Below are 15,358 nucleotides of genomic sequence, written 5' to 3'. Positions count from 1 at the left end.
ATTCTGTCGACGTATATCGTCGTGCGGCGGTCGGCAAGTGGTTAAGTTGTCATTTTTTCCCACAATTCTTTGCAAAATGAAGATTTTTTTTTTTTATTATTATTATTATTTTACAAAATTGTCATATTATCAGGTTATTTCTCACACACAACATATGCATACAACAAATTACACCCCAAAATACATTCTACTACTCTTCCCGAGTACGGCGATACCACATGTGTGAGACTTTTACACAGCCTGGCCACATACAGAGGACCAACATTGATGTAGTACCTTCAGACGTTCTACGAGCAAAAATGACGCATCTCATTTCTCAACCACCTATTACACTTTTGAAGGTCCTGGGGTACCAGGACAATGGAATTTCCCATAAAATGACCCCATTTTGGAAAGCAAACACCCCAACGTATAATCTGTGAGGCATAATGAGTCTTTTCAACAGTTAATTTTTTTCCAGAAGTTTTTGGAATATGTGGAAAAAAATTAAAATGCATTTTTTTTTACACAAAATTGTCAATTTATAAGATATTTCTAACACATAGCATGTATATAGCAAAAATTACACCCCAAAATACATTCTGCTACTCCTCCCGAGTATGGCGATACCACATATGTAGGACTTTTACACAGCCTGGCCACATAGAGAGGCCGAACATTGAAGTAGTACGTTCAGGCATTCTAGGAGCATAAATGACACATCTCATTTCATTCCTACCCATCACACTTTTGAAGGTCCTGGACCACCAGGACAGTGAAATTACCCACAAAATGACCCCATTTTGGAAAGCAAACACCCCAACGTATATTCTATGAGGCATGGGCTGCAAATAGGTACTTGGGTACTCTGATGGCCTGGTGACAGGTACTCGGTTACTCTGATGGCCTGGTGGCAGGTACTCGGGTATTCTGATGGCCTGGTGACAGGTACTCGGGTACTCTGATGGCCTGGTGACAGGTACTCTGATGGCTTGGTGACTGGTATTTGGGTACTCTGAAGGGCGGTGACAGGTACTCATATGGACTGTGACAGGTACTTGGGTACTCAGATGAACTGTGACAGGTACTCAGATGAACTGTGAAAGGTACTTGGGTACTCAGATGAACTGTGATAGGTAATCGGGTACTCGGATGGACTGGGACAGGTACTCGGGTACTCATATGGACTCGGACAGGTACTCGGGTACTCTGATGGACTGGGACAGGTACTCGGGTACTCAGATGGACTGGGACAGGTACTCGGGTACTCAGATGGACTGGGACAGGTACTCAGGTACTTTGATGGGCTGTGACAGGTACTCAGGTACTTTGATGGGCTGTGACAGCTACTCGGGTACTCGGATGAACTATGACAGGTACTCGGGTACTTTGATGGGCTGTGACAGGTACTCGGGTACTTTGATGGGCTGTAACAGGTACTCGGGTACTTTGATGGGCAGTGACAGGTACTTGGGTACTCTGATGGACCGTGACAGGTACTCGGGTACTCTGATGGACTGTGACAGGTATTCGGGTACCCTGATGGACCGTGACAGGTACTCGGGTACTCTGATGGACTGTGACAGGTACTCGGGTACCCTGATGGACCGTGACAGGTACTCGGGTACTCTGATGGACCGTGACAGGTACTCGGGTACTCTGATGGGCCGTGACAGGTACTCGGGTACTCTGATGGGCCGTGACAGGTACTCGGGTACTCTGATGGGCCGTGACAGGTACTCGGGTACTCTGATGGGCTGGGACAGGTACTCGGGTACTCAGATGAACTGTGACAGGTACTCGGGTGCTCAGATGGACTGGGACAGGTACTCGGGTACTCTGATGGGCTGTGACAGGTACTCGGGTACTCTGAGGGGCTGTGACAGGTACTCGGGTACTCTGATGGGCTGACAGGTACTCTGATGGGCTGTGACAGGTACTCGGGTACTCTGATGGGCTGTGACAGGTACTCAAATACTCTGATGGACTGTGACAGGTACTCTGATGGACTGTGATTGACAGGTACTATGAGGGGTGGTGACAGGTCCTCTTTATTGGGAAGGGGCAATCAGTGTGCTTGTTGTGTACTGTAGGCGGTAACGAGATGTTACCGCAATCTCCTCCTCACACACGATCGGTGTGTGAGGAGTAGAACCCAGTAACATCTCGTTACCGCGGTTTGTTTACATTTTAGTGATCGGCTGTGAAAGGATCACAGCCGATCACGTGGGTAAACAGCCGGCCAATGGCTGTTTACCAGCATCGGTGACGAGCAGTGTTTCCGGGGAACACGCCGCCACCGACGTGCAGGCGCAGCGCGCTCACGATTGCGTGCATGCGCCGTGCACAGTCGGGGTGTGACCATCTGTGATCGCCGTGACTTCATCACGGCTGATCACGTTGTAAACAGCCATAACCAATGGCTGTTCCCCCCCTCCCGGTGGCGAGCGGTGTCTCGTGACACGCCGCCACCGAAGAAACAAGGGTGCGCGCGCACGATCACGCGCATTCCCTGTTTAAACGGGAGGCCGTCATATGACGGCCTCCCGCCACAATAGGTGCGCCACCTGGCCGTCATTTGACGGCCGGTGGTCAGCAACTAGTTAAGGATCCACACCAAAGAACAAAGTGGACCTCTCCTTGCTCCTCATCAGCTGGGATCCTCAACCCCACTATACCTTCAGTCATCTCTGAAACTTGCACTAAGAGGAATGAAGGTGTAGAATTAGGTGTGTCACAGCCAAGTACTTGCGGGCACTCTGCTAGCAGTACACCGACGTCCGATTGTACCAGGCAAATTTCCCTGCCCCAGCTGCTGGACCGTCGAAAGAAGTTCACTCCCAGCCATCCACATGCCCAGCGGTTGAATGCTAGCTTAGCTAAATTTTTAGCACTGCAACTGCTGCTTTTTCATTTGGTAGACTCTGCCCCCTTCCGTGAGTTTGTGCAGTGTGCGGTTCCTCAGTGGCAGGTTCCCAAGCGCCACTTTTTCTCACGGAAGGCAATTCCGGCTCTCTCCATAGGCATGTGGAAGGGAATGTCCTTGCCTCGCTGGACAGGACGGTCAGCGGTAAGGTGCATATTACCGCTGACTCATGGTCCAGCAGGTATGGACAGGGACGTTACCTGTCTTTCACAGCCCATTGGGTCACTTTTCTGGTAGCTGGGAAGGATGCAGGACAAGATGCAGTAGTGTTGGAGGTTTTTTCCGCCACCACACCTCCAAAATGCTACTATTGGTTGTGACACACCTCTCTCCTCAACCCCCTCCTCTTCTTCTTCCTCCATGGCCTCTTCCTGTGCTTTGTCCTCGGAACCAGCGGTGCTCCGTAGGCGTTCAAGGGGCTATGCAAGTACGCAGGCAAAAAGATGTCATGCCGTGCTTGTGATGGTGTGTTTGGGGGATAGGAGCCACACTGGGGCAGATATGTTGTCAGCTCTGCAGGGGCAGGCTGAGAGGTGGTTGATGCCAAGCCAGCTTAAGCCAGGAATGGTGGTTTGCGACAATGGCACCAACCTCCTCTCCACCCTCTGACAGGGACAACTGACCCATGTGCCCTGTGTGGCTCACGTCCTTAACCTGGTGATGCAGCGGTTTTTGGGCAGGTACCCAGGCATACAGGATGTCCTAAGGCAGGCCATGAAAGTATGTGTGCATTTTCGCCGATCATATAATCCCAGTGCTCGGCTGTCTGAGCTCCAAAAGGAGTTGAACCTGCCCAAGAACCGCCTTATATGTGACATGCCCACCAGGTGGAACGTCGGCCATGCTGCAGCAGCTGCACACCCAGCAGAGGGCCATCAATGAGTACCTGTGCGACTACGGCACCAGGACAGGGTCAGGGGAGCTTGTTTTTTTTCACCACGCCAGTGGGGCATGATCAGGGGTGCATGCACTGTCCTGCCACCATTTGAGGAGGCCACTAGGATGGTGAGCAGTGACAGTGCATGCATCAGTGACACTGTACCTCTTGTCCACCTGTTGGATCATACGCTTCGTGCAATAATGGACAGGGCAGAACAGAGGCAGGAAGAGGAGGACTTCCTTGCCTCTCAAGGCCCCTTTTATCCAGACAGTGTTCCTGCTGTCCCACCCATCACACAGGAAGAGGAGGAGGATTGTGTCAGCATGGAGGTGGAGCCTGGCACTCAGCAGCAGCAGTCTTTTAGGGATTATTTACAGTCCCAAGAAACCCGTGGACTTGTACGTGGCTGGAAGGAGGTGGCTGTGGATCATGTCGTCCTTAGTAACCCAGAGGACTCCGGACCGAATGCCTCAGCTAACCTACGCATTGGCCTCCCTGATCCTGCAAAGCCTGCGGAAGGATCCTTGTATTTTTCGGATCAAGGACAGGGACCATTACTGGCTGGCAACTCTCCTTCATCCATGGTACAAGGGTAAGGTTGCGGGCCTTATCTTGCCATTGCAGAGGGAGCAGAGGATGAGACATCTCCGGGGGGCCTTGCAGAAAGGTTTGTGCCACGCGTTTCTAGAGACTGGGAGGTTACAAACTCCTGGTCCTGGACAATGTGTTGCTGAGGCTTCGGGCAGTCACAGAAGGAGCGGTGGAGAAGGTGGCCCTCTGACCGATGCATTCAGACAATTTTTTAGTCCGCAGCCCCAAGGTATGATCAGTTCCAGCAACCATCACCAGCGTCTGATTTAGATTGCAGGAATACCTAGGGGCAAGGTCAGACTTGGACACCTTTCCCAACGAAAATCCTCTGGCTTACTGGGTCTTGAGGATGGATCACTGGCCAGAGCTTGCACAGTGTGCAATTGAGCTACTGGCCTGTCCTGCATCCAGCATTCTTTCGGAACGCACATTCAGTGCTGCTGGTGGCTTTGTAACCAATCACAGGGTGCGCCTGTCCACCGACTCGGTTGATCGACTGACCTTCATAAAGATGAATCAGTCTCGGATCACCACCAGCTACCAAGCACCTGAAGCTGATGTAACCGAATATTTTTTTTTTTTTTAAATGTCACATCCCTTCAAGACTGCCTATGCTGATGCTGAGTGACTATCCTGTTATGTTGACTGACTATTCTCTTCCTCCTCAAGAACATTTGGAAGAACATTTTTGGTTCTGGGTGCCGGCCCAATTTTTCAGCCCCTGTTTAATAGGGGCATGTAATTACAATTTTTGATGCAATACTTTGCAGCAGGGCTCATTCCTGCACTCCAACTAGAGTTTCTGTGAGGGGTTGCAGTGTTGTGTTTAACAGGGACATGTAATTACAATTCTTGATATAATATAATTATAATATAATTTCACAGCAGGGCCCATTCCAGCGCCCACCGAGAGTAACTGTGAGGACTTACAGTCCAATTTTTCAGCCCCTGTTTAATAGGGGCATGTAATTACAATTTTTGATGCAATACTTTGCAGCAGGGCTCATTCCTGCACTCCAACTAGAGTTTCTGTGAGGGGTTGCAGTGTTGTGTTTAACAGGGACATGTAATTACAATTCTTGATATAATATAATTATAATATAATTTCACAGCAGGGCCCATTCCAGCGCCCACCGAGAGTAACTGTGAGGACTTACAGTGTTGTGGCACCAGCACCACAACCACCAAAGGCCCAATTTTTCTACCACTGTTCAACAATGGCATGTAATTACAATTCTTGATATAATTGTTCACAGCAGGGCTCTCCAGCGCCCACCAAGAGTCACTTTGAGGTCTTACAGTGTTGTGGCAACACCAACACCTTAGGGCCAAATTTTTTGCAGAGCGTATAGGGCAGGCCCCTACTTTCAAACATCTAACTTACAAACATCTCCTACTTGCAAATATAAGGAGACAACAGGAAGTGAGATGAAAAAAGACGGACGGCAAAAAAAATTATACCTTCCCTATGTTTTCCAAAAAAGCTTAAAAATAGAGTTTTTTTACTGGAGCTACACTTTGAAAATGTACCAGTTCAAAATTACAAACAGATTCTACTTAACACAAGAAACCTACACAGTCCCTGTCTTGTTTGCGCCACCTTTATACTGCTGTTCTGAGTATATAGGGCCTGGGGGCCCCACGCTTTTCCTTTTTTTTATTTCGGTACGGGGTTCCCCTTAATATTCATATAAGACCCAAAGGGGCTGGTAATGGGCGGGGGGGGGCTACCCATGCCATTTTTCTCAATGATTTTCATCCATATTGCCGGAACCAGATATAACATTAAAACTGCAAGCAGTTTTAAATGACTTTTTTTCCGTTAAATGTCATTTTGTGCAGGGACTGTTCTAAACACGGGAAACACGTGGCACTTCACAGGCATACTATAGACACCACCCAGGCATGATATTTAAAGGAATATTTAACTTTTTTTTTCACTTTAAGCATCATTAAAATCAGTGCTCCCGAAAAAAACGTCCGTTTAAAAAAAATAATAATTGCATTGACCCATGTCCCCTGGGGCAGGAGCCAGGTCCCCATACCCTTTTTAGGACAATATCTTGCATATTAGCCATTAAAATTAGCACTTTTGATTTTGAACCTTCGAGTCCCATAGACTTCAATGGGGTTCTAAGGTTCGTACGAATTTTCGGTCCGTTCGAAATTTCTGGGGCGAACCGAACCGGAGGGTGTTCAGGTCATCCCTAATCATGACAAATGCATGTCAAAGCAAAGTGGAATACAAGCATTATGCATAATTTACTATAATAATACAATTGTCAGCTCCATCTGATGGCCTTAACCACTTTCTACAAGAGCTATTTTTGCATCCATGTTCAAAGGCACAATATAGGCCTAAAAATTAATAAATCCGCAAACTATCTCTTATTCATCAGAGATAGGGTTGCCACTTGTCTGGGAATCATGTGTCCGGGTTTCAGACCACCTGCAGCCCGGACACATTATTTAGACTGGACTATGGCTTCCCAGCAGGGTTGCTGGCTGCAGTTGTGTAAGCCGAGAGTGTCTGTTACACTCTTTCACAATGCCCAAAGCCAACATTAACAATTACCCCTCCCACCACACAGACAGGAGAGGAGAGAGGGCTCGATCTGCTTCTCTTCCTCCTGCCCCCGCCCCTCTGTGTCTGCCCACACTTCAATCCCTGGTGCTGTGCCTCAGAAAAGGAAAGGGGGGGTGGGGAATTTGAAGTCCAGCAGCCTCAGCTACATCTGGATGAGAGGTGCTGACTGCCAAGGGGTGAGTGAGCTCACCATCCATCCCTGTCTGCACCTTCCATCCCTGACTGAAGTTGCATTGATGGAGGCACTGATCAGGCTGCATTGCTAGGAACTGATCAGTCTGCATTGCTGGGCACTGGTAGTGAGGCTGCATTGCTGGGCACTAGTGAGGCCGCATTGCTGCACACTGGTAAGACTGCATTGCTGGGCACAGATAAGGCCGCATTGCTGGGCACTGGTAAGGACGCATTGATTGGCATCGATAAAAATGCATTGTGAAGTGGAACGAAATCTATTGGATTTTTGAAACTTTTTTAACTAATAAAAAAATGAAAAGTGGGGCGTGCAAAATTATTCGGCCCCCTTGCGTTAATACTTTGTAGAGCCACCTTATGCTGCGATTACAGCTGCAAGTCGCTTGCGGTATGTCTCTATCAGTTTTGCACATCGAGAGACTGAAATTCTTGCCCATTCTTCCTTGCAAAACAGCTGGAGCTCAGTGAGGTTGGGTGGAGAGCGTTTGTGAACAGCAGTTTTCAGCTCTTTCCACAGATTCTCAATTGGATTCAGGTCTGGACTTTGACTTGGCCATTCTAACACCTGGATACGTTTATTTGTGAACCATTCCTTTGTAGATTTTGCTGTATGTTTGGGATCATTGTCTTGTTGGAAGATAAATCTCCGTCCCAGTTTCAGGTCTTTTGCAGACTCCAACAGGTTTTCATCCAGAATGGTCCTGTATTTGGCTGCATCCATCTTCCCCTCAATTTTAACCATCTTCCCTGTCCCTGCTGAAGAAAAGCAGGCCCAAACCATGATGCTGCTACCACCATGTTTGACAGCGGGGATGGTGTGTTGAGGGTGATGAGCTGTGTTGCTTTTACGCCAAACATATCGTTTTGCATTGTGGGCAAAAAGTTGGATTTTGGTTTCATGTGACCAGAGCACCTTCTTCCACATGTTTGGTGTGTCTCCCAGGTGGCTCGTGGCAAACTTTAGACGAGACTTTTTATGGATATCTTTGAGAAATGGCTTTCTTCTTGCCACTCTTCCATAAAGGGCAGATTTGTGCAGTGTACGACTGATTGTTGTCCTATGGACAGACTCTCCCACCTCAGCTGTAGTTCTCTGCAGTTCATCCAGAGTGATCATGGGCCTCTTGGCTGCATCTCTGATCAGTCTTCTCCTTGTCTGAGCTGAAAGTTTAGAGGGACGGCCAGGTCTTGGTAGATTTGCAGTGGTCTGATACTCCTTCCATTTCAAAATGATCACTTGCACAGTGCTCCTTGGGATGTGTAAAGCTTGGGAAATCTTTTTGTATCCAAATCCGGCTTTAAACTTCTCCACAACAGTATTACGGACCTGCCTGGTGTGTTCCTTGGTCTTCATGATGCTCTCTGCGCTTTCAACAGAACCCTGAGACTATCACAGAGCAGGTGCATTTATACAGAGACTTGTTTACACACAGGGGGGTTCTATTTATCACCATCAGTCATTTAGGACAACATTGGATCATTCAGAGATCCTCGCTGAACTTCTGGAGTGAGTTTGCTGCACTGAAAGTAAAGGGGCCGAATAATTTTACACGCATCACTTTTCAGTTTTTTATTTGCTAAAAAAAGTTTAAAATATCCAATAGATTTAGTTCCACTTCACAATTGTGTCCCACTTGTTGGTGATTCTTCACAAAAAATTTAAATTTTATATCTTTATGTTTGAAGCCTGAAATGTGGCAAAAGGTTGAAAAGTTCAAGGGGGCCGAATACTTTCGCAAGGCACTGTATATACACACACACACACACACTTTTTTTATTTTTGAGGAGGGGGGGCAGGAATCCTGGGTGAGTTCCCATACTTTTTTCCCCAGGACTTGACACCTGCCAGGAACCACCATGAGCAGGCGGATAGGTACCCTTAGCAGTGCTGTAAAAGTGATCAGTCAATCGCTGGCGGAAATAAAAAAAAGCTGCAGTCCATTTGTATTTGTACGTATGACCATTTGCTGACAAGACAATTTTATGCATACGTCGTTCAGCAAGTGGTTCAAATCATTGTCCACCGTTTATAAATAGCTCTGGTAGACAAATGCTTATTGCTAAATTTTCCTTATTCGCTCTATGCTGTTTGAATGAGGAAAACTCAAACTGAAAATAGCCTAATAACATTCTATGTTGCCCTCATGTGCACAGAACGAATGTAATGTAACAGGGGCCCAGTAATACACAACCACCCCTAGGCACAGGCCTGCCATGCCTAATTAGAAATGTTCCTTTGGTTACCGAGATTTCTTTGAGATGCTCACAGTGTTCCTCTTCTTCAGGTATCGTTCCCATCATTGTCCTCAGCTTCAAAACCAGCGCAGACTACCTGGAAATCGAGAAACAGTTTAGACTGATGGGTGCGGAGACGGTGATCGCCATTGACAATTACACAAAGATGAGCCACATAAAGACTCTGGGAAGAACCACCGACATCCTGATGGTGATAGACATCGCCTTGAAGAATGTCAGATTCCGCCTGGAACTGCCGAGAAACCCGAAAAGAGAACGGATAGAGAGGAAGAAATTTATGTACAACTACATCCATCAGATCTAAGTTCAGAAGGAGAGAGAAAGACATGAGAGAGAAAGATTAGAGAGAGAACAAAACAATGATGGAGAAAGATTCATGATACTAGAAGATCATTTCTTTGGAAGGCAGGAGAGAAATGCATGTAGGCCTTCTTAAAATGCCGACCTTATGTTTACATTATGAGTTATGTTTGGAAATTGCTCCATTTTTAAACCAAAAAACAACCTGCAGATAAAAAGTTCAGGCACTTAGGGGTGCTTATACCTGCATCGGCCCCAATAAGGTTGGATTCCAATCCATTCTGACAAGCAAAGCTCCGACACGTCTTCATAGTGTAACAGCCCGTTCACACCTGAACGTTTTGTAGCCCTACGCCTGAAGCTACAAAACGCTGGAGGGGAAAAAATCCATTATTCTCAATGGAGATGGTTCACATCTCCACTCCATGTCGCCTGAAGCCCTACGCCTGAAGCTCAAACAAGTTCCGGACCCTTTTTTGTCGCGCGAATTGGGCTGATTTGGGCGTTTTCATTCCCATAGAAACTAATGGAAACGCTCGATTCGAGCGTTTAGCGCGACAACGAGCGTTTCTACGGGCGTTTTGACGCTGTATCTGCTCAAGAAAAAATAAACAGAAGAAAAATATTTTTCCTATTGGCTGAAAAAAAAACGCCGAAGTTAAAAAACGCTCGTTGTCGCGTGACAAAACGCCGGTAAAAACGTTCAAACACGCTACGCTCAGGTGTGAATGCAGCCTTAAAGTTCTCCCGTACCTCCCTGTCTCTTACACATTTGTATTAGTCATTTTGGTAGCCCATCATAATCATTGGCCAATAAAATGTGGGGAAAGATCCTCTAGACGTGTCACTGCTTTGTCTACCAGAACGGCCTGGAATTGGCCAAATCTGCAGGTTTTTTTTTTTAGAAGTTTTAAATGTTTTTTTTGTTTTTTTGGCTCATCAAGATATCTGTCTTTAATTGTTAAAATATGATCTACTGTATAACATATGCCATCGATGGTCCTTTATGAGTAGGGGGTCAGTGGTGTATCACTGGCGGCTGCAGCTTATAGGTCAGTTCTGTGTGGTCACTAATGTACTGAGCAGCTTATGGATTGCCAGCTCAGAGTCGAGGGAAGTGCTCTGAAAGTCCTTCAACCCACCTAACCACCTCCATCGCTGGGTGCCAGGACCACTAGCTAGTGTATGGAACTAGTGTTGCTAGGACCACTCCTAATGTAAGAGGGCACATTTATGTAAGGGGGTAGATTGATGTAATGGGGTAGATTGATGTAAGAGGGCACATTTATATAAGGGGGTAGATTGATGTAAGAGGGCACATTTATGTAAGGGGGTAGATGGGTGTAATGGGGTAGATTGATGTAAGAGGGCACATTTATGTAAGGGGGTAGATTGGTGTAATGGGGTAGATTGATGTAAGAGGGCACATTTATGTAAGGGGGTAGATTGATGTAGGAGGGCACATTTATGTAAGGGGGTAGATTGATGTAAGGGGGCAGCCTGATATAAGGGGGGGTTTGATATAAGGGGGCACATTAATGTAAGGAGGTAGATTCAGATTGATGTAAGGGGAGGCTCTTATGTAAGGTGGCATATTGATGTAAGGGGGGCTCTTATGTAAGGTGGCATATTGATGTAAGGGGGGCTCTTATGTAAGGTGGCACACAAATGACTTAAGTGGGTCAGGCTTCTGATGGGGTACATTCCCATTTATCAAGATATAGACTTTCCCCAAACGACGTCCAGTGTCCACTAGAGGGCGTTTTCTTGTCTGTTACTTGTGGATTTGCACCCTTAGCCAGTCCAGCCCTGAGATCACCGTCCCCCTCACCCCTCCCCATCTATTAAAATAGACATGCCTGTCATCCTAACATATTTCAGGCACTGGGAATTCAATACCAACTGCAGGATGTGAGTAGAGATATCATCTCTGGGTAAATAGCATGGCAAGTGTAAGTCACAAGACCGGCTCAACAGCAAAAACAGTGTAAAGAAATATTTGTATTTCATCCACGGTACATTGATCATGGTACAGATGTTTTGGAACTACATTTGCCATGATTCTAAACTTCACTGCAGAGTGCATGAGCATCATGGGAAATGTAGTTCCAAACATCTGGGGTGCCAAGATCCACCATCACTGACCTATTCCATATAGTGTTGCCACCTTTTCTGCAAGCCAAACCCAAATACTTCTGCAACCTGTGACACCTTTGGGTGACTAAAGGAGAGTAGTAATGTGGTGCGCATAGCGCGCTGCAACCAACAGTGGGCGTGACCAAATCACTCTTGTTGACATCATTGCCCTGCCCCCCCAGTGATGCCGAACCTGTCCCCAGACAAGCGCCCACAGCTTCTGGGTAGCAACAGATTTGTGTGTGACTATCTTGGTTACTTGTGAGCCGCAGCCCGGTATGAATAATGTGTCTAGGTTAAAGTCCGCCCGAAACCCAGACACATGGTTCAAAACCCGGACTGTCCGGGTGAATCCCTGGACAGGTGTCAACATAATCCCATAGTCCATCTTCGGAGCAAGCAAGAGAGGGTGGCTACATTCCTACACAGAGTGAGACCAGAGAGACCGAACAAAGACACCCTCCAACAGGACGTTAAATCACAACGGCAAGAAAATTAAGAAAATGTCGATTTGGAGGAGGCTAAGCGCAAGAGAAGGGAGTTTAGTGTCACTTTATTGAATATGAATATAACGTACTTCACCGATGTGTACTTTGTATCCTTTACTCTGTATGAAATGTAACCTATGTATTCAAATATCAAATAAATACATTGAACCCTGATAGATATCATTTGTAGAGTTCTAATCTGTCACTATGCAGCCTGTTCTTGGGCTGTGATGTCAGAGGTCCTGGCTACTCTTCATCCTATCATCTCTCAGTGGGCGGAGTTTTGGTGAATTCACCCTTGCTGTGGATATTCTGTACACTTTAGTCCTATTATTGTACCTCTGATCAAATTAAGGTGGACGATTATTCCTAAAGGTAAACTACAAGGATTTATTATTTTAATAAAAATATTTATATTTACTAGCACTGAATGGGCAAGGTAGGAGTGCTGAGAGCAATGAGGGGGGTGTTGCAGGAGCAGTGGTGATGGTCACTGGATGCCAAGAGAGGGGGTACACTTCTTGCAGGATGGGGCATGGAAGGGGTAGGGGGATGGGGAGCTGCAGGAGCAGTATTTAGAGCAGTAAGGGAGGATGAGGGTGATGGGCACTGGATGCCACTTCCTGCAGGTGGGGGGCATGGAAGGAGGGTAGGGAGCAGCAGAAGCAGTGTTCAGGGCAGGAAGGGAGGATGAAGGTGATGGGCACTTAATGCCAAGAGAGGGGGTATGCTTTCTGCAGGCAGGGGGCAGTGAACAGAGCAGGAGGAGAGGATGAAGGTGATGGGCACTGGATGCTAAAAGAGGGTGTAAGCTTCCTGCAGGTTGGGGGTATGGAAGGGGAAGGGGGATGGGGAGCTGCAGTAGTGTTCAGAGCAAGAGGGGAGGATGAAGGTGATGGGCACTGGATGCCAAGAGAGGGGGTATGCTTTCTGCAGGTGGGGGAGGGGGGCTTGGAGTGTAAATGGGAGAAGTGTGCACAGGCTGGTTGAGGGAGGGGGTATTGACATGGCAGTAAAGGAAGGGGCATAACCATGGAATTGAGAAGGGAGTTTGAGGGCACTCATTTTTATAGTGGTGGGAAGATTTTTGAAAACGTGGGGTGAAAGATGGGTCTGTGGGTTCAGTAGGGGTAATGGTGATGAAGGTGTGTTGGTGAGAGATGGGGGGTCCATGCTTTGTGAAGGCATGGCATTGCAGTGGGAAGAATATAGAGTTGGGGGGTACAGGTGTGGCCACACGTGTAAGGTACATAGGTGATGTAGGGGTAAGAGGAGGTGCAGGTTTGGTCTTGAGAATTCAGGGGTGAGATGGACAATCAGGTACAGAAACACCTGCAGGCACATTGGAGTTGTGGGTGTAGGGGTGGTGGTGAGAGCGGGGGAAGTGTGCAGGCATGATGGTGAAAGTCGAAGAGGTGGCATTTAGGTGTTAGGTGTGAATGGGGGGGGGGGGGTTGTTGTGGTGCTCTCGTGAGAGCTGGGGAGTAGGCATGCAGGTTCTGGGAGCATACATAGGGGTAATGGTGAGAGAGGAGTATGATGCAGGCATGTAGGTAAGATTTGGGGGGAAGCATGCACAGATGAATTAGTAAGAAGAAGGGTACAGGTGTGGAAGTGCAGACATAGTAGCAGGTGTCAGAAGGTGGGGTTCAGGTACGATGAGTGCTGAGATAAGAGGGATGCAGGCAGGATGGGTGCTGAGTAGGGATGAGCTTAGAGTTCGAGTCGAACTCATGTTGGACTCAAACATTGCCTGTTCGCCTGTTCAGCGAACAGTGAACAATTTTGGGTGTTCGCGGCAAATTCAAAAAGCCGGAACACCCTATACAAGTCTATGGGAGAAATCTAAAGTGCTAATTTTAAAGGCCAATTTTAAAGGCTAATATAAGTCAAGCTAATCCAAGTTACTGTCCTAAAAAGTGTTTGGGGACCCGGGTCCTGCCCCAGGGGACATGGATCAATGCAAAAAAAAGTTTAAAAAACGTCCATTTTTTCAGGAGCAGTGATTTTAATAATGCTTAAAGTGAAACAATAAAAGTGTAATATTCCTTTAAATTTCACACGGGGGGGGGGGTCTATAGTACGCCTGTGAAGGGGCGCATGTTTATGGTGCTTAGAACTGTCCCTGCACAAAGTGTCATTTCTGCAGGAAAAAAAGTCTTTTAAATGAGTGTTCTCTGTATTACGGGAGCCGACAATTCATTCATTGATAAAAAAAAAAAAAGCGTGGGGTTCCCCTAAATTAAATTACCAGGCCCTTCAGGTCTGGTATGGATATTAAGGGGAACCCTGCGTCAAATTTAAAAAAGAAATTGATGTGGGGTTCCCCCTAAATATAATGGATATTAAGGGGAACCCCGCATCAAAATTTAAAAAAAATTGACGTGGGGGTCCCCCTAAAAATCCATACCAGACCCTTTATCCGAGCACGCAACCTGGCCGGCCGCAGGAAAAGAGGGGGGACAAGAGAGCACCCCCCCTCCTGAACCATACCAGGCCACATGCCCTCAACATTGGGAGGATGCTTTGGGGGTCTGCGACCCCTCAAAGCACCATGTCCCCATGTTGATGGGGACAAGGGCCTCACCCCCACAACCCTGGCCGGTGGTTGTGGGGGTCTGCGGGCGGGGGACTTATCAGAATCTGGAAGCCCCCTTTAACAAGGGGACCCCCAGATCCCGCCCCCCCTGTTTGAAATGGTATGGGGGTACAAAAGTACCCCTACCATTTCACAAAGAAAGTGTAAAAAATGGTTAAATAAGACAAACACACTTTTGAAAAATTCCTTTATTAAAAATAAAAAAAATAAAAAAAAGATTCCAGTGGTGCTAATCCACTCTTGCTATCCAGCGATGGATGATCATCTCTCCGGGGTCCAGCGATGGCTGATCTGATCCAGCGACGGGTGATTTTCAGTCCAGCGCAGTCCATCCATGCATCCGTCTTCTGACTCCACTGAGGAGACACTGCGGGGATCCCAGCGCTGACGTTTCTTATATTAGGAGGGCGGGGCCACCCGTCAC

At 47.2% G+C, this 15,358-nt stretch overlaps 1 protein-coding gene across 2 annotated transcripts in view; it reads left to right on the top strand.

Moving 5' to 3' along the window:
* Window positions 1-15,358, top strand: part of LOC144000415 (uncharacterized) — a 132,609-nt gene that overhangs the window by 37,155 nt on the left and 80,096 nt on the right. The window contains exon 4 of one of the 2 annotated variants that reach the window (XR_013278228.1): window positions 9,441-9,974. Coding sequence is in view for 1 of the 2 variants with exons in the window: in XM_077494226.1 (XP_077350352.1) it covers window positions 9,441-9,715 (275 nt within the window). In the remaining variant the exon portion in view is untranslated. Of the gene's footprint in view, window positions 1-9,440; window positions 12,514-15,358 lie in introns of those variants that run through there. The other variant, XM_077494226.1, reaches the window with a different exon arrangement.

This window comes from Lithobates pipiens, unplaced genomic scaffold (genome assembly GCF_037356315.1).
Source record: "Lithobates pipiens isolate NorthernLeopardFrog02 unplaced genomic scaffold, aLitPip1_a1.2 Scaffold_22, whole genome shotgun sequence".
Classification (NCBI taxonomy): Eukaryota; Metazoa; Chordata; class Amphibia; order Anura; family Ranidae; genus Lithobates; species Lithobates pipiens.
Note: the sequence above shows the minus strand (reverse complement) of the source record. Positions and strands in the feature narration are given on the sequence as shown.